The sequence below is a fragment of the Geotrypetes seraphini genome, chromosome 1 (assembly GCF_902459505.1).
Source record: "Geotrypetes seraphini chromosome 1, aGeoSer1.1, whole genome shotgun sequence".
Lineage (NCBI taxonomy): Eukaryota > Metazoa > Chordata > Amphibia > Gymnophiona > Dermophiidae > Geotrypetes > Geotrypetes seraphini.
The window spans coordinates 252,858,246-252,880,165 of record NC_047084.1 but is presented as its reverse complement, the minus strand read 5'-3'; the positions used below and the strand labels follow the sequence as shown (position 1 = coordinate 252,880,165).

The 21,920-nt window shown below is 44.7% G+C and overlaps 1 protein-coding gene across 2 annotated transcripts in view; it reads right to left on the bottom strand.

Moving 5' to 3' along the window:
* Window positions 1-1,437: 1,437 nt before the first annotated feature.
* NSG1 (neuronal vesicle trafficking associated 1) overlaps window positions 1,438-21,920 on the bottom strand; it is a 61,547-nt gene continuing 41,064 nt past the window's right edge. For both annotated transcript variants that reach the window (XM_033949349.1, XM_033949339.1), the window contains exons 4-5: window positions 8,226-8,336; window positions 1,438-3,009 (exon numbers count right to left, since the gene is read on the bottom strand). In XM_033949349.1, the coding sequence (XP_033805240.1) occupies window positions 2,809-3,009; window positions 8,226-8,336 (312 nt within the window). In that variant the 3' untranslated portion in view covers window positions 1,438-2,808. The remainder of the gene's footprint in view (window positions 3,010-8,225; window positions 8,337-21,920) is intronic.

The window sequence follows — 21,920 nt, the reverse complement described above, 5'->3', positions numbered from 1 at the left end:
GGATCTTTCCAGCTTGCGCATGGCACTGATGCTGGGGAATTGCATTCTTTAAGGGGGGAACCCCCAGTGCCTGCATGACTGCAGTCCCCAGGGGTTCCATGTGGCCTTATTAATCATGTAAGCTTCAATCATCATATTGATGAATTCAGGGGAAACCCCTTTCTAGATGGTCCCTGTGGACGCTCCCAAGCTCCTTTCTGGAGTTTTGTGGCAGCAGCACAGCTGCACTTTACCAGGGATGCACTTGCGCTGCTCCCCAACTCAAAACTGGAATTTTTGCCTGGCCTTTGAACCATTTGGGTACTAACCCCCCTCCCCCCCCAGGGACTACAGCCTAAGCCAGCAGCTCCTGCCCCCCCCACCACCACCAAAACACACATGCCACGTGGGATATGGATAATCCTCAGATGGCCATCCAGCGCAAATCTGGCATGAATCCAAGGTACCTTGGCCTGAGAAGTCTGCCACATTTTGTTTTTCATCAAAACAGGTATTTTGAGGTAGACAGAGGCTTTTGTTTTTATTTGGGAAATCCAAAATGGCTGCTACATGAGCCATTTTAGCACCAAAAATGGTCCAAAATTAGCAATTGTGGAATTTTAGAGGTGGAGAACCCTGGCTCTAACTCTAAAACACACACACATAAACCACTTTAAGACCACCCCTCCTCCCCGATTCTAATTTAAAGGCTGTTGGCCTGTTAACTCACTGCCATGCTATGTGCTGCTTGTGAAGAAGCTGCAGCCAACTTCTGTCTGAAACAAGCCTGGAATTCATACCGCCTCTTTGTACCAATGATCAGCTGGAGCCCTCAACCCCCACTGGAACCTTGTGTGCGCAGTCAGGAAGAGGACAGCATCGGCTTTGATCCTGAAAAAAACACCACGGAGCCACTTAGCTTGCGCTCAAGTCTACTGTAGACAGAACCTGGGGCGAGCCTTGTTCTCAAGGGACTGGTCCCTGAGCTCCCGGACTGTTAGTGCAGGCTCTGTGGGTGCACTGCAAGGAAGTCTGCCCCTTGGATGCAGACCTCTGACCTTAAGAGTCCACGCTCTCCCGCAGCCAGAGATGTCCCAAAAATGTGAACCTCTAGCACCAAAAAGCCTCACAAACTAAGCAAAAAACGAATTTAATGGAAAAATAAACATGAGCAGAAAAGACAGGCTTCTACCATCTCACTTGTGGAGAGATAACAGAGGAATTGTAGGACAGCCCAGAGAGATGAAAAGTAGAGCAAAAGAATGCTAATGAGGCTCTCTACAAGAATTGTCACAGGAATAGATCAAGTACCCGTAGGTTCAGGAATAATGTGTCACACTAGAAACACATTCTTTGTAATTAGTGATATATCAAGTAAATAAATCAAATCTTGTACCCATAAAAATACCTTATCTACAGCATGTTTTGTGCATTACTGCAAATAAAAGAAACCCCTGCAGCATTTTAATGCCAATCCTTTATTTTCATATGATAAAAAAACTGTGGAACTTTTTTGACATCGCTCACTGAAAAAGTTAAGGTACATTCAACTAAGAGCATGAAAAGAGATTGCAAGGCATGGATTATACTAAGTGCTTTACATACTAGGATTTCTAAAACCAACAAATTAAATTGCTTCTATACAATGTCGGGTATAAAGGTTTATAATTTAAAAAAAATATTGAAACATGGTCTCTGCAAAAAACAAGATTTGAGAAAGTTGCATGTTTTACAATAACAGCTTAAATCAGCTTTTTAGAATATAGGATAATAACATGCCAATTGGTTTTCATTGCCTTTCAGTCTTTGCTGTCTACAGTGACACACCTTATTCATCCATAGCTTTATATTTACTATATTTAAATTTGTCATGATTAATGTCAAATTATAAACACTTATCATTTTTTTTTTTTTTTTTACCTTTTACAGCAGTATTCAATGATGTGGATTAATTTTCTAAAGATGAATGAGATCCTAGTATGGAGTAGCTGAGACTGATAGCTTCATATTTTTAAGTTCCTAGTATTAGCATTAAAAAGGCAGTATAATGTAAAACAAATGTTAACCCCTGTTACAAATCATGTAAATGAGTGGAACCACTATCTACAGTTAAGCATTTGTCATGTTTTTGTATTTAGCTTGTTCAGCAAATGAGTTCATCACATGTCAGCATCAAATGCCATCTCCTGAATGTATTCAAAATGAAATATTTCTACTGAGTTGCTATGTTTTCATAGTATCTATCTAATTTGTAGCTCTGTGAGTATCTTTACCAAAGATGCTAAAAGCCACAGTGGAAATGCATGTGATTTTTTGACAATCATAAATAACATTAAGCATGCCTTGTTGCAGAGAACTTCATTATCACTTACAAATCAGCAACAGTAAAGAAGGAAATACACCCAAGAAAAGATGCCACCTGATAGTTTTCCTTTCTATATACCAGTCATTACATTGTGTCCTAGGTATCGGCTTTTCTGAGCTGCTAGCAGTCTAGGTACAGCTCTTGGCTAAACAAGAGATAGCTCTAGTTATGGCTACTGTGTTCCAGTTTGCAACATGGCTAGCTGGATGCTTAAAAAGAACCAAACAAAAAGTCAACGTACCAATCAAAGATCTTGAAATGCTTAAATTATGCTAACGCTTATACACTGGAAATGTATTTCCATGATGATCTGTAACCAGGTCTTATGTGCACGGTACTATCAGCAAACGGAAGTAACTGTACCATAAACATGAGTAATCTCTACAGTATTCTGAATTATATTTAATGTAAAGTTCCTTCTGTCCCCTGGTTAATTTCATATTGCAGACCCCTCTGTGATGGAATTAAGCAGTTTTCTGAGCTGCTTCAGTCTCCTGTTCCGAAAGTTTCTCTTCCGACAGCACCGTCATCCATGGAGATACAGAGCGTGTGATCGTTTGCTTGGCCATGTTGTAGTGGTTTATCACTGTATAAAACTTTCCTCGAGCACTGGAATCTTGTTCAGGATAGTATGTCTCTAATCCAACTGGGATACAGCGATTATCCTGTAAGGATTGGTACATGGGTTTATTCACTTTAAAAATGTTGTACAAAATAAGTTAAACATAAGTAATTGCATGCAAGTTTCACCTATCTACCCACTACATATTCTTCAAAATTAAAAAAAAAAAAAAAAAAAAAAAAAAAAAAAAAGACTTAATTGAAGTAGTCACCCATTTGGATATATAGGAAAAAAAAAATCAAACCTTGTGGAAAATGGCTTATTGAATCAACTTTTAATACATTTGTGACTAGTTTGACAACTACAGGCTCTTTATTAGGTCACTGCAGAATAAGCTACAGCTAATGCTAACCAAATATATATGCAAATTATAGGTTGATGTACTGGTTTGTTTTCAGAAATGTAAAGTAGGAATCTGGCCCATGTTCTACCACTTTTGTGCACTCTTAACGCAACAGGTGTTCAGTAAGCAATACCAATATGCATTTAAAAGCTTTACAGTTTTTGCAAATCCCTGATGAAGCCCGATTGTCAGGGTGAAATGAACCCCATCAGAGAATAAGAGGGAAGATAAGTGCATTAGAAATACTAAATTTTGTTGCTAGTTAAGGAAATTGCACAAGTAAAATATAAAATAGTAAAAATTACGACAGTTTGAGGACCGATGGATGAGATTGGAATCACATTAAAATATACATCTGCAGTGTAGGTTTCTGAGATCCCTATTCCCTCAATAAGTGAGCATACTATTGTTTGGTAGATATGATCTATTTTGAAAGTGTTGATAATTGGTCTACCTGTATCTCATTGGATTTTGAATAAATTATACTATAATGAAATTAATGCCCCTATTAAGTCCTATTGTGTTTTCTTAGAGGAACATTTTTTCCATATCAGACTAGTGCATCAGACTAATGACCAGGCCATGAAAAAAGGAAGCGGGTGTAGGAGAAGCAGAGAAAGAACCAGGGCAGTCTGGATTCAAAGGCCCCCTGATACTCCTTGTGGTCCTGGGTCAGCTAAGTAACCCTTTCATTGTCTCAAGTACAAATTTACAGGGGCAATACTGTAAATTAAATGTTTACATTTATGTACAGAATATTTGTTGTATGTTCACACATGTATAAATACCAGTATTCTGTAAATACTTTCTTAAGTTACATAGAATGTATTTGCAAGGGGCCAAAGACAGGGCTCACATTTATTTATTTTTAAGTATTTATATACCACTTATAATCTAAGTGGTTTACATTCAGGTACTCAAGTATTTGTCCCTATCTGTCCTGGTAGGCTCACACTATCTAATGTACCTTACAAAATACTTAAATGCAGTAGTAACTCTACTTTTCTAGAACTCTACTTTTCAAGAAATTCCTGCAAACGACTTAATAATGCTAGCTCCTTCCCACCTCCCTAAACCATTTCCAATACCTTCCTGACTCCCCAAAACAACCTCATCTACTCTTTATCTCCTCTAGAAATTACCAGATATCTTCTTCATGTAATTCACTTTTTGTAATTCTTTTGTAATCCGCCTTGAACCGCAAGGCAATGGTGGAATAGAAATCTCTAATGTAATGTAATGTAACATGCATAACTTAGGTACTTGCACTGACACTAGCTCTATGGCATTAGCTTTGACAGCAACTCCAGCAGTGGGACACTGTAGCCCATGCTGGACGGATTTCTACAGCTTGTGTCCTGTGTGTGGCAAGACAGATCAGGAGGGACTGGAGTAGGTTTTGATGGCACCTTAGTAGCTGGGAATTATGGTCAGTGAAGGGCAGACTTTTAATGGTCTGAGCCCTGAAAATGGCAAGGGTAGATTAGGAGCAAATATACATATTTTATTTACCACATTCATATCATCTGAGTACATGTCTTGCATATCTTGGGGGGAGAGAGAGAAGGGAAGATATCTTATAGTGGAACTTAGCATGTAAAATGTACTAATATATCGGATTGTTATTTCAATATTGCCTGGGTATACCCAGAAAAACAGCACTCTTTCCCCTTATGTGCCATGCTTTCCTGTAGCTCTCTCTCTCCCTCTTTATCATGTATTGTTTTGTCTTCTCCCCGTTCTTCTTTTGTATAATTAGACTGTATGCTACCCAGATGTCTCTGCACAATGGGTGTGATAGTAAATACTTAATAAACCTGGAAACTTGATAATGAAACGTGACTATTGGGCAGACTGGATGGACCACGCAAGTCTTTATCCTAGGACAAGCAGGCAGCATACACTTCTCCTTCCCTATTCGCGGGGGTTAGGGGCAGAGTCGGCCCGCGAATAGGGAAAATTTGTGAATAACTTTTGGGCCAGTTCTGACCCACCCCTGGACCTTACCTGGTGGTCTAGCGGTGACGCGGGACAGGAGCGATTTCCTACACTCCTGCCCCGTGCAAAACCGTGCTGTGAGTTCCCATGATCTCAAGAGACTACAACAGGAACTCCCATTGTAGTCTCGTGAGACCACGGGAACTCGCAGCACGGCTCTGCTTGGGGCAGGAGTGTAGGAAGATCGCTCCTGTCCCGCGTCACCGCCAGACCACAAGGTAAGGTCTGTGCTCCTGGGGCGGCTGCTCGCCTCCGATCACCTCCTCCTCCTCCTCCTCCAATCGCTCACTCCGCCTTAGATTGCCTCGCCCCGATCCAAGTCCTGGGGTCATTTTTTTTTTTCGATGCGAGTTGCCAATGAGCAATTCTCAGGGGGGAGGCCTGAGGAAAAAAAAAATCACAAATAATCGAAACTGCGAATGTCGAAACCGCGAATAGGAAGGGGAAGTGTATTCTCACATGTGGATGACGTCATCTACGGAACCTTGTACAGACAGTGCAAAAGTGTACTGTCATTTTAAAAGTCTCAAGGCTGCCCGTACTGTGGAAGTGCCTTCCTGCCCTATGTCGGTTCACGGGACCGTCAGTTCTCTGTTTTCCAAGGAGATGAGAAGCTTTTTTTTACATTCTCCAAGCACATAAAACTCTTATTTTTCAGTGCCTTCCCTTAGTTTCTTTTTCATTTATTTTTTTCATATTATTTCATGTTATTGTTTTTCCTTCATTCTAGTAAACATTTTTCGATTTTTCAATCGACTTTGTTTTGCACCATTAGGCTCATCTCAGCCTGTTTTCAGGCTGAAAGCGTCAAGCCTCTTTCAGGTGGAAAGTGGAGAGGGACAGATTCTTCAAACTTTCGACAACTACAAGAACAAGAGGGCATTTGGAAAAATTAAAAGGGGACAGATTGAGAACCAATGCTAGGAAGTTCTTCTTCACTCAACTGGAACGTGCTTCAAGAGGGAGTGATAGGACAGGGTACGGTATTGGAGTTCAAGAAGGGATTGGACAATTTTCTGAAGGAAAAGGGGATAGAAGGGCTACTATACAGGTCCTAGACCTGATGGGCCGCCGCGTGAGCGGACTGCTGGGCATGATGGACCTCAGGTCTGACCCAGCAGAGGCACAGCTTATGTTCTTATACACATCTACTCAACCTCCCCAGACCATTGAGTCCTTTGACCTAGCATCGGTGATGGTCCCCTTGATGTCCAAGGCCCCAAGCGGCTTCATGTTTTTAAGTAACAGGACAATTTCAGCTACTAACCCACACAACTGGTGTTTCCAGTGCCTTGGTCCCGAGTAGCATGGCATTTCTTACCTGCTTTGCTCTAAACTCCAGAAAAAGCAGTTAAAAACCAGGCAACTGCAATATGAAAAAAACGTTTCAGGTCAACTCTAGAAACATTAAAGATGTCTGCTGACGCTCAGAGACCACCACCAACATTGACACCCCGGTCAACTTCTACCTCGTCTGCCATATCTCCATTGGGGGGAACTTCGTATAAAAGCTAAGAAACATAAACATCCTTTCCAGGCATGCAACAGCAGCGTCTCAAGTGTCCACTCCATCGACACATTCAAAATGTCAGTGCACAGATGCTAGATTGCCATCACTACAATTGGTATCTCTGAAGTGCGTCTCAACATCCGACGCATCCTGTGCTTTCTGTACTGCATGCAACATTGGTACTGGCACCATCTCTGCAAGAACAGATCAGAGAACTGGTACAGAAAGAATTAGCTGGCACAGTCAGAAGAAAGTGCAACCAGAGACTTATGAAATCACCAAAGGTAGGAAAAATGATTTTATTTTCAATTTAGTGATCAAATGTGTCCGTTTTGAGAATTTATATCTGCTGTCTATATTTTGCACTATGGCCCCCTTTTTCTAAACCGCCATAGCAGATTTTATTGCAGGGAGCCTATGAGCGTCGAGAGCAGCACGGAGAATTCAGCGCAGCTCACTGCTATCACAGTTTAGTATTTTTGTATAGTTGTTACTGAGGTGACACTGCATATTTTGAAGTCATCTGCCTTGACCTCTTTGAAAAAAGCCCCAAATATAAATGATAATTAACATTTTTTCTGCATACGGTGTGCTTTGTGTTTTTTAAAATTTTATTGTTGGTAGATCATTTTGACTTGGTTATTTTAAAAGTAGCTCACAAGCCAAAAAAAAGTGTGGGGCATCCCTGGTCTAGAATGTCTCACCTATTGCACTGGAAATACTGTTAGATTTTCCAGCAAAGAAAGGGTGTCAGTGCAGCAGTTGTATTCCTATTAGCACACAACTTTCCTGACAGTTCAGCTTAATTTTGGAAAAACAAAACAATCTTTAGAATGAACCTGTAGAACCATCCTTGCTGATCACTATGAAATAAATTCATAAACGTGTATGAATTTCATAATTCAAGCATTTATTTTCCAGGAGGGATGTCAGACTTATTTTGAATTTATATTTCTAGCCATAAAACTGCTTCTTAATTTTTGTCAACAAAGTGCATGGCAGAGGACTGCTGCCTTGTTGCTGTAAGAAAAGGCAGACAAATTGCTTACTTACCTTTCTGATATACCTGGGCATTTCAGAAGCAAGCTACCAGTCATATCATTAAAACAGTGGATAGCCATGCCTACTAGAAGCTCTTTTTCCAAGCCTGGCTGCTCTCCCACCAACAGCAGCTCCTTTGTGCAAGCACCTGCTCCCACCATAACCTTTGCTAGAGTGATCCATTCCCAGGACTGTATCTCAATGTCTCCTCATAACCATCATGCTAACAAATAAATCCTGGCTTAATGTATGGACAACTTCCTCTGAAAAATATATTCCACTGCTTGTACATCTCATTATACAGAACTATATAAATGCTACCTCTGTAACCTTATTTTTCATATTCTCCCCAATTTTTTGTTTTTACCTTGAATGCAAAGCCCTCAGGACAGCTATGGTCATACTTGTAAACCTTGTAGACTACCAGGAATACCACACATGTTAGACATGCTAAGGCAAAGAGCACCAGAACAGTCACCTATTAAGAGAAAAAAACCCAGAATATAATGATTAGGTAAAAAACATTAACTGCACACAATGAGGTTAAATTTCCAAACAGATCTAGTCAGATAATAGCAGGTTACTCAGTTAGTCACACATACCCCCTCCTCACCCCGGGGTAAAAACCAAGAGCAGCTAACAATATGCAAATCCTTTCCCAACATGCAAAGTGGGGATGGGGTGTTTGTCAAGGGTGGAAGCTACTATACATGTGAAACTGTAATTTCAAAACATACATGAAGGATTAGACAGTGCACAGTACATCAGCCCTTTTGTACCAGCATCCAATTAAATTTTTAATAGAAACTACCCACATGCTTTCTCTTTTAAATATCACTGCAGATTAATAATAAATAATAATTTATTTTCTTATATACCACCCAACCAATAGTTCTAGGTGGCTCACAATAGAAGAAGAAAACAAACATTTCAGTGAAAATAAAATACAATTTCATAAAAACAATACATCATATGGCAGTTGGATACAGCATTAATTAAAATACAGTTTCAAATATTAAAAGTTTAGAAGAATAAAATAGAACCATATCATAATTAAAATCAGCATTCTTGTTTATAAAATAAATAAGTCTCTAGTGATTTCCTAAATGTAAAGTAAGAGTAAGTTTGAGCAACCGCTCGGATTTAACCAGGAGTTCATCCTCCCAGCCTGATACTCCAATGTACTGTCCAAAAAAGTTTTGTAACGGCAGGCCCTTGGGGCAGGGAAGGCGAACATACCTGAGTTTCTGGTACCTTTTGTTGAACAAGACAATTTCAAATAAGAAACCAAATAGGATGGAAATAGTCCAAAAAGTGCCTTATAACAAATACACCCAAATTTAAAAATCAGCTTACTGAAATTTTATGATAAGGGCCTTCCAAAATGCATAGAGATAATATACATCGATACTGAGTCTCTTAGTCATCCAAGGTCCCAACATGTTGGGTTCACTAGTCAGCAAAGTGGCTGTACTTCTAAAATCCTCAGAACATCAACTTGCCTGTTTTAGGGAGGGATTGGGGGTTTTTTTTTCTTCCTTTTTTTGTCTCTTTTAATTTTTTTAAATTGTTTTAATTTCATGCATTCTGCTTATTACTGTCCTACAGCACACCTTTAACCTGCTCATATTGTAGTTTCCAAACTGCAAGTTTAGAATACAGTGGTGCCTCGCATAACGGACGCCTCGCACAGCGAACGCTGCGCACAACGAACTTTATGTCTTGATCCGTACAACGAACTTCGTTTCACACAACGAAGTCGCCCGAGCTGCATCCTTCCGCGCAGGCACTGCGCTTAACTGCCCTCTCTCCGCCTGGTTCCCTCTTGCCCCCCCCCCCCGACTCCCCGACACGATCGGGGCAAGAGGGAGCTCAAGCCCTCTTGCCCCCCCCCGACTCCCCGACACGATCGGGGCAAGAGGGAGCTCAAGCCCTCTTGCCCCCCCCGACTCCCCGACACGATCGGGGCAAGAGGGAGCTCAAGCCCTCTTGCCCCCCCGACTCCCCGACACGATCGGGGCAAGAGGGAGCTCAAGCCCTCTTGCCCCCCCGACTCCCCGACACGATCGGGGCAAAAGGGAGCCCAAGCCCTCTTGCCCCGCCGATTCCCCAACTCCCCGACAATATCGGGCCAGGAGGGAGCCCAAGTCCTCCTGGCCACGGCGGCCCCCTAACCCCACCCTGCACTACATTACGGGCAGGAGGGATCCCAGGCCCTCCTGCCCTCGACGCAAACCCCCCCTCCCCCCAACGACCGCCCCCCCCCAAGAACCTCCGACCGCCCCCCCAGCCGACCCGCGACCCCCCTGGCCGACCCCCACGACACCCCCAACCCCCTTCCCCGTACCTTTCTGTAGTTGGCCGGACAGACGGGAGCCAAACCCGCCTGTCCGGCAGGCAGCCATCGACGGAATGAGGCCGGATTGGCCCATCCGTCCCAAAGCTCCGCCTACTGGTGGGGCCTAAGGCGCCTGGGCCAATCAGAATAGGCCCGGGAGCCTTAGGTCCCTCCTGGGGGCAGGGCCTGAGGCACATGGTCGGGTTGGGCCCATGTGCCTCAGGCCCCGCCCCCAGGAGGGACCTAAGGCTCCCGGGCCTATTCTGATTGGCCCAGGCGCCTTAGGCCCCACCAGTAGGCGGAGCTTTGGGACGGATGGGCCAATCCGGCCTCATTCCGTCGATGGCTGCCTGCCGGACAGGCGGGTTTGGCTCCCGTCTGTCCGGCCAACTACAGAAAGGTACGGGGAAGGGGGTTGGGGGTGTCGTGGGGGTCGGCCAGGGGGGTCGAGGGTCGGCTGGGGGGGCGGTCGGAGGTTCTTGGGGGGGGGCGGTCGTTGGGGGGAGGGGGGGTTTGCGTCGAGGGCAGGAGGGCCTGGGATCCCTCCTGCCCGTAATGTAGTGCAGGGTGGGGTTAGGGGGTCGCCGTGGCCAGGAGGACTTGGGCTCCCTCCTGGCCCGATATTGTCGGGGAGTTGGGGAATCGGCGGGGCAAGAGGGCTTGGGCTCCCTTTTGCCCCGATCGTGTCGGGGAGTCGGGGGGGCAAGAGGGCTTGAGCTCCCTCTTGCCCCGATCGTGTCGGGGAGTCGGGGGGGCAAGAGGGCTTGAGCTCCCTCTTGCCCCGATCGTGTCGGGGAGTCGGGGGGGCAAGAGGGCTTGAGCTCCCTCTTGCCCCGATCGTGTCGGGGAGTCGGGGGGGCAAGAGGGCTTGAGCTCCCTCTTGCCCCGATCGTGTCGGGGAGTCGGGGGGGCAAGAGGGCTTGAGCTCCCTCTTGCCCCGATCGTGTCGGGGAGTCGGGGGGGGCAAGAGGGCTTGAGCTCCCTCTTGCCCCGATCGTGTCGGGGAGTCGGGGGGGCAAGAGGGCTTGAGCTCCCTCTTGCCCCGATCGTGTCGGGGGTGCCAGGGACCACACGGAGTCACCCACCGTACCACCCGATTCGGGTAAGCGCAGGTATCGGTGGGTGGCTTATTTGCGGGGGGGTGCCTTATTTTACATTTTTTTCTAAAAAGGGGGGGCTGTCTTATTTGATGGCCCTGCCTTATCATCGGGGAAACACGGTAGAAAAAAAAAAAAATGAACAGTTAAGTCCCAGTTTTTGCCGCTGAGACTCTGCCCTCTCACTGTAAAATTAGACTCTACTTAGTCTGTCTTTAAATTTAAAAAATGTGTGTTGTTTTAAAAAACAATTATGTTTTTAGATGTATCTAAATAAAAATAATAACCAAAAATTTATCTTTTTTTATGTCATCTTAGCATATTTTATGCTACAGAACGAATTATTTTTTTTAACATGTATTCCTATGGGAAAACGCGTTTCACACAACGAACGTTTCACATAACAAACTTGCTCCTGGAACGGATTAAGTTCGTTGTGTGAGGCACCACTGTATATAAAATCAAATCCCAGTAAAATCCCAGCACAGAAACTCAATCAGGAAAGAAATCAAGAATAAAAAGCAAAACAGCAACGTAAAATGCATTTCAAGTATACTGTATGAAGTTTACAGTGTCACTATTGTGCAAATAACCACATTTAATTTAATTTTATTTGTTAAAAGATTGATTCCAGAATGGAAAGGCTTGTGAGTTGTACTGTAGCTTTACTTGCATCATGCTGAGAATCATCACAGCATATTAGAAAGGAAACCAAAATACTTAACTCTCCCTCCCACCTACACAAATTCTCATGTAGAAATACAAGCATCTTTCCCTTGCTCACACCACAGAACACTTTACTCCTGCACTACTGGTATGATCTCACTACTCCCCATCCCCAAATAGGTTTCATTTCTCTCACACATGGACAAGGGTTCCTTCACGGCCATCAGCTACCCTGGATTGCCAGCACATTGCCACGCAAATCCTGAAAGTGTGCTCTTCTTACCTTTCATATACTGACTGGCAAGAATGTATCATGTAGGTCAGTGTCTCACAAATTTTCCGGTTGGCAGCACACTAAATTCAGTGTCCCAGCCAGAAGGCACCCAAAAGTGCGCAACATCAACACGATGACATCTGGGCATGCGCGGAGAGCAGGAGAGACGCCAGCCAGGAGGAGAGTCATCTGCACTGGCTGACTTCCTATAGGCAGTAAGCAGTCAGCCAGCATGGACGACTCTCCTCCTTGCCAGTGTGTTGCGGCACACCTGAAATCTCAGGAGGCACACAGTTTGCAATACAATGATGTAGGCCATGCTGTTCTTCACAATCCTGCTCTCACTGCTCAGAACAGGGAAACAAGTCAGTACCCTTCATGGGTAAAAAACCTAGTCCGTGAGATATAACCAGCCAGCTGGATTTTCAGGATATGCAGAACAGAGATGCATGAGTTGATCTGAATATCATGGAGGCAGTGCTTGCAACTCTCTCATATGCATATTCTTTGTGGATATCCTGAAAACCAGGATATCCACAAAGACTAGGTTAAGAACCATTACAATGCATAAACTAGTGGACACAAGTAGAAGCTATATACTAGGGATTGCTCTCTCTCTCTCCTTGATTCTCCCCTCGAGTGCACAATATAACATCACAAGACAACATAAGGTAAACCACTATCCTTGCTGAGATCTGGAAATGGTATAAAAATGCAAACACCACCTGCTCTTGCTCACTGCCTGAACAGAAGCCAATAATGACTAGCACCTAGGCCAACAACTTAGCCATCTGTGTTTCTCCAGCTGGTCCCCCAGGATCAATACGGAGAGGAAGACTCCTGCCAACTCTGGTATGTTAGTTATGTCTTGTTTCCTATCTTTCTGCACAGGAGTAGGGTCTATAGGCATCACTGATGGGCACAGTGTATGTTGCTAAGATGCAAGTAAGTTTTTTGTTTTGTTTTGTTTTTTTCTAGAATAATTAAGTGAACTATAAGAATACATTAGATTTACAAAAAATAATTTGCATTATAGTCAAAGATCAAAATAGGTTTATAATATATGTATTATCCAAACTAAAGAAAACCTCAATTAGATAAGCATAATACAGAGAAAGTAAACAATATAATTAAAACTAATTATTAAATTTAAATATCTTAAGATAAACTGCTCAAACATTCAATTTCAATGAAAAACAGTAAATGGTTCTGTTCCTCCTTTAAATTTGAATGGCAATTATTTCAAAACTGTGGACTAGAATGGCAACCATGCAACTTTATCTATTTGATGTCATTTTTAATTCACTATAAATAACGGGCCAGATATTCAAATGAACTTATCCCCAAAGCAGCTACCACTATATGGATAAGTTTACTATCTGTTATTATGCAGCAGCACTATAAGACAGCAAAGCTGAATTTTTTTATGTCTCTTCTGGCACTATTGAAAGATTAGGTTCTTAACATTGCTAATCTTCTTTCTTGTAAATCCTCACTTTATTCCGGGACCAATGGGTTATTTCCCTCCTCCCGCCAGGGAACTGTAGAAAGCCTCGAAACATTTGACACTTTTATCCCTCCCTCTCATACCTCTCCACTGAGCACACTCCTGTGCACTCCAGTTAATCTTAAAGCAGCCCAGAAACTCTGTAGAGCAGTGTTTCTCAACTTCTTCAAGCCAAGTACCCCCTAAGCCTAACAAATATCAACCGAATACCCCTGCTCAAGCTCTGCTCCACCCCCATAATAGTACCAATTGTAAAGCAACTTCTTCCATCCATTTTTCAAATCCATACAATATAATCTTAATACATAATTGTAACCACAAAATTTAAAAAACAGAAAGCACACTGTACGCAGAGAAAATGTTAATCATTTATATTCGGGGGTGAGGTTCAAAGAGGTCAAGGCAGATGACTTTAAAATATGCAATGTCACCTCAGTAACAACTATAGAAAAATAGACAAATATAGTGCAAAATATAGACAGCAGATATAAATTCTCAAAACTGACACATTTTGATCACTAAACTGAAAATAAAATCATTTTTCCTACCTTTGTTGTCTGGTGAGTTCATGAATCTCTGAATACACTTCCTTCTGACTGTGCATCCAATATTTCTTTCTGCTTCCTGCACGCTTCCTCTCCTTCAGACCTCATTCCCTTCCCCAACCAACATCTCTCTCTGTCCCTCCATGAGTCCAACTTTTCTTCCTCTTTCCTCCACCTGTATTGGTAACAAGTCTCTCTCTCTCTCTTTCATTGTCCATCTGTCTTGAGAGAACTAAACATCTCTACCACCCGCTCTACTGCCACATCCAACATTTTTCCCTCTCTTATCCCCCAGATCTTATGCAGCATTTTTCACCACTGCCCACCAGCCCCATGCCCATTTCTCCTATCGCCCCTCTCTACCACCATGCCACATCTCTCCCTCCATCCCTATGTCCAACATTCCTCCCCCTCTGGTCCCTCTCCACCACCATATCCAACATTTCTCCTGCTCATCCTTCTATTCCCCATGCATCTCTACCTCACTCCTCTCTCTGTCTCCATGCCCAATTTTTCTTTCCCCATGTGCACCATCTCTCATTCACACTCATGCCCAACAATTCTCCCTTTCTATTCCCTCCCCCTATGTCTCAAGTTAGTACCCCCTCCCCCTCACTGCTTTCCAACCTTTTTCCCAAAATTAAGTTGCACCGCTGGGGATTCCTGCCTGTCCCCTCCCCCGAAGCCAATCTTTCCAAAGAAACTGCTGCAGATCCCTGCCCACCTGCCTGTCTGCCCACTGCCGCACCACTCCCCACCCCCGAAGCATCCCTGTTATTTTGTTGGAGCTGGACTTGCTTCATCCTCTCCAGCAGCAACTCCATGCAGGGATGGCGCATACAGCCACTCATATCCTATATGTGGCTGGCCCACAATCCTTCCCTCTGATGGCAGAGAGAAGATTGCGGGTCAGCTACACAGCATGTGAGTCGCTGCCTACGTCTTTGCACAGAGTTGCTGCTGGGAGAGGATGAACTGAGTTCAGCTCCAACAAAGTAACAGGGACAGCTTTGGGGGTGGGGGGGCGGGCGTTCAGACGGTCAGGGAAGGATCCCCGGCAGTGGCAGCCAAGCTGCGTACCCCCAAGTCTGCTGGAGTCGAACCAGATCAGCATACCGTGGCCACCTCAGCCAATTGGAAGCCACCAGGATCATCGGCCCCTCGTGATCTGCTATCCGTCTCAACAGATGCCCTATCATGGGCCATGGAGGGAAGACATAAAAAAGACCCTCCCGGGGCCAGGGCTCAACCAGAGCATCCAGGCTTTCACAGCCGGCCTCTCAACAATGACTGTAGAACCGATCTGCCTTCTTGTTTGCTGCTGTCACCACTCTCCGGGGTCCAGCGTCTGATGACCGACAGTCTGCTTGAATGTTATCCACCCCTGCCAAGTGTGCCTCGGACAGCACCCACAATGTGCCTCTCCACCCACCAAAAGAGCAGCTGAGCCTCCAAGCTCAGAGCGGGACTCTTTGTGCTACCCTGATGATTGGCATAAGCCACCGCCGTGGCATTGTCTGAGAACTCACGGACGGTTCAATGACAGAGATGACTTTGGAAGGGGAGAAGTTCCAGGTGATTGATCAACCACTTCCGCTCCGGGAGCACCCACCAGTCCTGCACCAGGACAGACATGCACACTGCTCCCCAGCCCTTGAGACTCGCATCCGTCAACAGGATCACCCAATCTGACATCCGGAGTGGGAAGTCCTTGGAGAGTGAGAGAGGATTCAACCATCATGCTAGACTGTTATGTGCCACCGACATCCAGGGCAGAGGTGCAACAGGTCCCACTGCAGATTCCAGTGCGACAGCAGAGCCTCCTGCAGCGGACGCAGCCTGACTCTGGTCCATGGGACCACACTGATTGTCACCACCATGGTCTCCAAGACATGGAGATACTGCCATGCTGTTTGGGTTGGAGTGGCCAGGAAATCTCTGATGATCTGGCGAAGCTTCTCCTGACGGGAAAAACACTTTGTTCTGACCCATGTGAAATCAAACTCCCAGGTACTCCAAATCCTGTGTGGGCTCTCTATGACTCTTCCTGAAGTTGATCACCCAGCCCAGACATTGCAGCAACTGTACCACCTGCCGGACAGCCTGCCGCCCCTTGGCCAGAAAGGGAGCTCTGATCAACCAGTCGTCTAGATACGGGTGAACCAGGACACCCAGGGAGCAAAGACAGGCCGCCACCATCACCATCACTTTGGTGAAGCTCTGGGGTGCCATCGTCAATCCAAAGGGGAGAGCCACAAACTGAAAATGTTGCCCCAAGACATGGAACTGCAGATACTTCCAGTAGTTTGGGAAAATGGGGATGTGGAGATATGCCTCTGTCATATCTAGGGAGGCAGCCGCCATGTAATCCACTCTGGAGATGAGAAAATCCAAATCGGCAGCACCACAGTGTCAGGATCATGGTGCAGCTTAGAATGACACGCCCAAGCAATGAAGGATGAGGCCGTCGCCACAGCCAAATCAAACAGACACTTAAGGATGAAATCTATGTGTCTGACCTGAACATCCTTCAGGACTATCCCTCCATATGTAGCAAAAGATGTGCGCTTGGTGACCTGTGCCACCAAGGAATCCACCTTCGGGGAATCAAAGTGCTTGTTAAAACCATCTGCCATTGGCTAAAGCCTCGCCATGGCCAGAGTACATTTCAGGGAACCTTCTGGATTGTCCCAGATATCTGAAAGGATGCAAACCATGTCAGGATGATCAGGAAAAGAGGCAGATTGTGGTCTCTGATCACTCATGAGAGAACATTTAGAAATGACCAACTGATCCAACTGCTGTTTCAATTCCTGCAGAGATTAAATCCATAAGGTGTGCAGGCTTGAAGAATCTGCGCACTGTAGGGTCCTCCTCCTACACACAGATATGGATCGTGGCAATCCGTAAGATTTGCAACATCCGCAGTTGCCGCAGTACCACCCGGCGAAAGCAGGGAAATAGAAAAAGTGCCTGCCACCATACTCCCTGGAGCCCCCACAGGAAGACAAGAAGACCCTGGTCCAGCGGAGCAGGTGTCCCTGTGACCAGCACTGAGGCTGGTGAAAACGAAACAGGCATAGTCTTTAAAGCTAAGTATGCCTAATAAAGCCTATTCACAAAATCCAACTTACAGAATACTTTAGGTTACATGCATTAAGAGACACACTTAAGACCGCCATTTACCCCTGCCATGGACCTGCTGGAAGCGGGCATGCCTAAATGTACGTACATTTCTACAAACTTACTCTAGTATTCTATATCGGAATATTTGCACAGATGGCATTCAGAATATGTGTTACCTGGGCTTCATCTGGGTACAGAAACAAAGGCGCCCAGCTATACATTTCATATACATACATACATTTCGTGTATTGAAGAACTGAATTTAATTTATGGACATCTAGCTCCTGACGTAGCCTGCACAAAACTCAAGTCAGACATTCATCAGCATGCTGATACTGCTGAACATTTTAATATTGTACATGTCGCAGGAAAAAAGAAGAATTGTCAGCATTACTTTCAAGGTCGATGCTACACCAAGAGAAGTGTATATAATATTTGACTTTGTGAGTAACGAGTTGCACAACTTGCGGATTAGAACAAATTGATGATCAGTGAACTGATTGTTTAACAACTATGGGCTATGGTTTTACTCTGAGATCCATTATATTCAATAAAATAATATATTTTTTGTTGAAAGTTGACATTGTGGCGTTCAAGCTGTTGCAATTGTGCAGAGTGATTTTTTTTTTTTTTAATTCACTATACTTTTGAAGTGTAACATTGTATTGTGGTAAATAAAACATATATTGATAAATGTTTTGGCTAATGATTCCCCCTCCCCCCACACACACATTTATCTTGTTTTGGGTCCACATAATAATAATAATAATAACAACAACAGTTTATATACCGCAGGACCGTGAAGTTCTATGCGGTTTACAAAGATTAAAAGAAGGTACAAATAGATTGAACTCAACAGGGTGGAAGCTAGTGATTAACAGCTCAAGGGATCAGTTATTGAGGAGAAAGAGTTGTACGGGTCAGCTGCCTAGATATTTCAGGAACAGATATGTTTTTTGGCGTTTCCTGAATTCCCCATAGGTAGTAAGCGTAAGCAATTGTTCTAGATCTTTATCCCATAATGAAAAGGTGTTGATGGTGTCTTGAGTTTACATCCTCTAACTGGAGGGGAAACGAAGATCGAATGTGAACTTCTCTTATGTCTGTTGGCTGAGGAGAAAAGGACAGTTATATATTTAGGGGTTAGTCCATATAGTACTTTAAAGCAGAAACAGGCGAACTTAAACTTTATGCGTGCCTCCATCGGTAGCCAATCCAGCTGTCGGTAGTAAGATGTCACATGATCAAACTTCTTCAGCCCTAAAATCAGTTTGACCGCTGCATTTTGCATTAATTGTAATCGTCGCATATTCTTTTGGGAAATTGCTAAATAGGCTATGTTACAGTAATCAAGTTGACTCGGTATGAGGGATTGTACCAGGATTCTAAATGCTGGCATATCAAAATATGCTCTAATGCACAGTTCTTCAACCGCCGGTCCGCGGACCGGTGCCGGTCCGCAGAAAATTCCTGCCGGTCCGCGCAGGACCGGCGAGATGGACGCTGTTAAATTTCCTGCCCCGGTGGTGTTCGCGGAAATCTTCTGTTCCTCCCAGCCTCGGGCGATCAAGACAGGCTGCCGACGTCGGGCATTCCCTCTGTGAGTCTCGCCTATGCGGAAACAGGAAGTTGAAACAAAATAGGCGGGACTCAGAAAGGAAAGATCCCAATATCGGCAGCCTGTCTTGATCGCTGCCCCTGCCGAGTCGCCGAAGAGGGCCGCGGGGAAAGTGCAGGCAGAGAGGAGATGGTCAGCGTGCGCGGGGAGGTCAGCGTTTCGATTGGGGCCATCAGCAGCGTTTGTGCTGAGAGTCTGTCCACGTGCAGGATGCGGCAGGTAGGGGCCTCCGGCTCATCTTGGGCGGCAGGGCCTGCAGTGCAAAGCTGTTTTTGCCGGCTTGGGGGGGGGGGGTTGCGAATGTGCAGGGAGCCTTCAACAGTGGCTGTCTCCTCTCCTAGCAGCTCTGTACTTACCAGGGCAGTTATTCACTTTGGCAACTTCCTCTTTCCTCAGAGGCGGCAACGGACCCAAGGCTGCCTAAGTAAATCACTGCTGCAGGCAAGTACTGAGAGCTGCTGGAAGGAGAGGAAACCACTGTTGGAAGCTAGGAAGCTGCTGGATGTAGAAGGAGAGATGCTACTGGGAGGGGAGGAGGGAAAGAGATAGGAAGAGAGTTAATGTTGGATAGGGGGAAGGAGGGAAGGGAGAAGGGAAAAAGGAAAGAAACAGCTGGCAGGGAGATTACAGGAGGGGAAGGGGATCAGGGTGGAATGGAGATCAGATGAGGGAAAGGGGAGAGACAGAGGAATGAGAAAGTAGAGAGAGATTGATGCTGGAAAGGGGGTCAGCAGAGAAATGAGAGAGGGATAAAGATGCTAGATCTGGTGTAGGAGAGATAAAAATGAAGAAAGCAGTGAAGCTGGAATGAAAGATGTAAAAAGGAGAGAGGAGGCACAGGCTGGATGGAAAGGGGAGAGGGGCATAGAAAGAAGTCAGATACATATGGAAGGGGGAGAGGCCAGACAGTGGATGGAACGGGCAGACGCTGGAAGGAAGAGTGGAAAGAAGATGAAAGCAGAGACCACAAAATGTAGAAAAAAACATTTTATTTCTATTCTGTCATTACAATATATCAGATTTGAAATATATATCCTGCTAGAGACATAACTGGGGACTGCAAAGCTTAACACTATTCCTATCATGTGTGACTGCAGTATTAGCATGATATTTCTGTGTAGCATTCTGTAATAATTTGGCTTGTTCCGTTTTCTTGATAGTAGAGGGGATATATGTGAAGGGGAGGGGAGACAGGGGTTTTGTTGGTCCTTGCTCTGAATATTTATAAAATGACAATTGTACAGAATATTGTTTCTTTTTATACTTTAATAAAATACATTCAATATAAAATCATAACTGAGGCTTGTGCAGATGGGATCAGATGGTTTGTGGGGACCGAGCTTGCAGAGATGGGGCGAAAATGTGTTTTTTTTATTTCGGTCTTAGTAGTTTGCCGGTCCACAAAATAATTATTTTATTTCTGCCGGTCCACGGGTGTAAAAAGGTTGAAGAACACTGCTCTAATGGATTGAAATTTCCAGAGAGTGAAAAAACCCTTTCTGATTAAGGAGTCTACCTGGTCCTTCATGGTTAAACACTGGTCTAGTGTTACACCCAGTACCTTCATAGTGGACTGAATAGGATAACTAAGGTAATTGATACATAGTGGTGTTTTGGTGTCAAGCAGGTGTGGCGAAGCTACAAAAAATTGTTTTTTTCTGAATTAAGTTTCAGTTTGAATTTAGTCATCCATTGCTCCATCAAATTTAGTGCTTCTAATGCCTTGGGAGTAATTTCTGAGAGAGAGTTAGTAAATGGAATGATGATCGTAAAGTCATCTGCATAACTGAATACTTTTATCCCCAGCTGGGTCAATTGCGCACCTAGTGAGGACATGTAGACATTGAAAAGCAATGTGGATAGTGGTGATCCTTGCGGTACGCCAGATGGATTGCTTCAGGTATCGGAGAGATCGTAATTGAAACGTACTTGATAGGTACGGGACATAAGGAAGCCTCGGAACCAGTCCAACATCTCTTCCCCAATGCCAATTGCATCTAGGCACTGTAGCATTTTCCCATGGTCAACTAGATCAAAGGCAGAGCTCATATCAAATTGCATGATCAGGGCATTAAGGCCCTTGCTGAACAAGAGACGCAGATTATCTAAGATAGCCGCAATTACTGTCTCAGTACTGAACAGCTAAGACCAACTAAGACTGAAGGACATAAAGCAGATGTCTTTTCCTCCCTACCCATATTGCGGCTTTGTAATTCCTATTTTTGCTGCTATTTTGCAATGGGCTGCTGTCGGGCATTGCTAAGTTTAAAGTGCAGGCTTTGCAAGTATTGCAAAATATAGCAGCTAAAATGATCACTGGGTTATCAAGTTATGAAAATACTAGTGTTTAAGCCCGTTACATTAACGGGTGCTAGAGTAGATGTCTGTCTGTCTGTTTTGTTTTTTTTAATTTGTCTCTCTCTCCTTGGACGCTGTCATTCTTTCTGTCTGTGTCTTTCCCTGGCCCCCTGTCTGTCTATCTTTATTTCTAACTCTATCCTCTTCCTTGATGACGTCATCAGTGACGCAGCAGAGGGACTCAACTGCAGGAGAAAGCCCGAAGCAGCCTGTTTAGCGTGCTGCGGCTGCCAACGCTGGATGGAGGTTTGATATTAAAGTCATCTCGCTGGGAGAGAAGCGTCTGCCTCGGGTGCTTCAGGCAACAGCAGCATTTACAATTCGCTGCTGTTGCTGGCTTCAGCCCTTCCTCTCTGGCGGGAGGTTTGTGCCGGTATGTCCCTCCCCCTCCAGTAGTGTGCAGCACTTTGCACGGCACATCCTCTCACGATCCTGGGTCGGCCACACGCTTGTGCTGGGGACTCATACAGTCCAGTCCTTCCGGCGAGTGTAGGGAAGTGCTGGGGATTCGCGCATGCGCACTCATGCGGCCA